Here is a 2088-nt window from a genome sequence, read left to right on the forward strand (position 1 = left end):
AGTTATTTTCTTTACGCCATGTCACAATTTGTAGAAGAAAAGCAAGTTGTTTGCCAGCCTTGCTGACTTCATTCTTCGTCTCCGCCCCCCGCCCTTCAGTGTGTTTCTATCTCTAGCAGTTATTTTAATCTTACTGATGCTTAGTTGACCCATATTTGACAAATGGAAGCCTGTCTGAGTTGACTTCTTACCTTCAGAGTGATACGGCTAGGTATGGCATAACTGCACCTCAAGGTTCATAGTAAAATCCTTTTTGGCTCACAGATTTATTTTGGGTGAGTTTTTAAATCTCTGTTAAAAGGTATTTCAGTGGCTGTTTCCTTTATGTTGTTTTTATTGACTTAATATTAGAGTATTTTTTGTTTGCTTATTTACTTATTTATCTGTCTGGCAATTTAAGGTAAATCAAAGAAAGGAAAGGTATTGTTATAATGTCAATGTATTAACCCTTCAGGGTTCCACCATACATTTGCAATTTACTTTATGAAGCCACTGTTTCCTATTTAAAATATAGTATTTTTGATTAGGCCCTTTAGGATCACCTCACATATTTTTAAAGAAAGCCCTGCTTTCTTCAATATATGAAGAAATCAGTATTTCATATTACAAAATAATACTATTATAGTCAATATATTTAAATTATAGTTATTTCTAGTTGATTTCTAGATGGAGTCCATTTTTTAAAGCCCCTTTACATTTCATATTTGCTAATGTGTGGGAACCATGTCACCTAATATCAGAGCTGGTATATTGTCAATGATTTTGTCTTATTTTTCTGCCCAGACTGAAAAGGTCACAACTTTCTAGAGACTTCGACTGCATTACAAATATGCTCCATTCCCAGACCTATGTCAACATCTCCTTCTTCCAGCCACATGCCTTCCTGATGATTGGCATCCCAGGCCTGGAGGCTGTTCATGGATGGATCTCCATCCCCTTCTCCTTCATGTACACTGTGGCCCTCACTGGAAACTGCCTGATCCTCTTGGCTGTGAGAAAGACTCCCAGCCTGCACCAGCCCATGTACTACTTCTTGTCCATGCTGGCCCTCACCGATGTGGGCCTCACCCTGTCCACAATGCCCACCACCTTGGCCGTGCTCTGGTTTGACTATAGGCTCATTGGTTTCAATGCCTGCCTGGTCCAGATGTTCTTCCTCCACTCCTTCTCTGTGGTGGAGTCGTCGGTGCTCCTGGCCATGTCATTTGACCGCTTTGTGGCCATCTCAAACCCTCTTCGCTATGCAGCTGTCCTCACGAATAACGTCATCATCAGGATTGGGCTGGCCATTGTGGCTCGGGCTACTGTATCCCTCTTTCCAGTGCCCTTCTTACTGAAGCGACTAAACTTTTGTCCTGGCAAAATTCTTCTGTCCCACTCCTTCTGTTTCCATGCAGATGTCATGAAACGGGCCTGTGCTGACATTACTGTCAACATCCTCTATGGGCTTTATGTAGTTTTATCTACAGTGGGAGTAGACTCTTTGCTTATTGTCCTGTCCTATACCCTTATTCTTCATACAGTGATTGGTCTGGCCTCTCCCAGGGAGCGTGTCCGGGCCCTCAACACATGTGTTTCTCACATATTAGCTGTTCTGATTTTCTACATCCCAGTCATAGGAGTGTCAATGATCCACCGTTTTGGAAGGCACCTGCCTCACATGGTACATGCCCTTATTGCCTATGTGTACCTAGTGGTGCCCCCTGTGCTCAACCCCATCATTTACAGTGTGAAATCCAAGCCCATCAGGGAGGCTATGCTCAGACTACTGAGAGAGAAGAGGCAAGGCTGATGAAACCAAGAAACAACCACAGAATCTAAGAAAAACATGACCAGTCTTATGTCCAAAAAGCTCTTACTCAGATCCTTGACCCAGACACATTACCAAGAGTATGACAAGAAAATGGATACCCTCAGACTGATGGATGACAAAATCCAAAGTCTTGATTCTTTTTTGCATTCATTAACTTCAGTTTTTTAATTCAATATTTACTTGTGTGAAAATCTGTGTTGTTACTAGAGACAGTGAAATGAATCATACATGGTCTTGTCTCTCCATTGTAAGACAGATGATTCTAAATATACAAT

At 41.6% G+C, this 2088-nt stretch overlaps 1 protein-coding gene across 1 annotated transcript; it reads left to right on the plus strand.

Annotated features, from left to right (window-relative positions):
* The first annotated feature begins 205 nt into the window (after positions 1-205).
* On the plus strand, positions 206-1792 carry LOC115271982 (olfactory receptor 51I2-like). Its single transcript, XM_029914973.1, has 2 exons — positions 206-275; positions 784-1792. Exon 2 carries the CDS (start codon positions 830-832, stop codon positions 1790-1792), a length of 963 nt encoding a protein of 320 aa, XP_029770833.1. The 5' UTR covers positions 206-275; positions 784-829.
* The last annotated feature ends 296 nt before the right edge of the window (positions 1793-2088 follow it).

This window comes from Suricata suricatta, chromosome 11 (assembly GCF_006229205.1).
Source record: "Suricata suricatta isolate VVHF042 chromosome 11, meerkat_22Aug2017_6uvM2_HiC, whole genome shotgun sequence".
Taxonomy (NCBI): Eukaryota; Metazoa; Chordata; class Mammalia; order Carnivora; family Herpestidae; genus Suricata; species Suricata suricatta.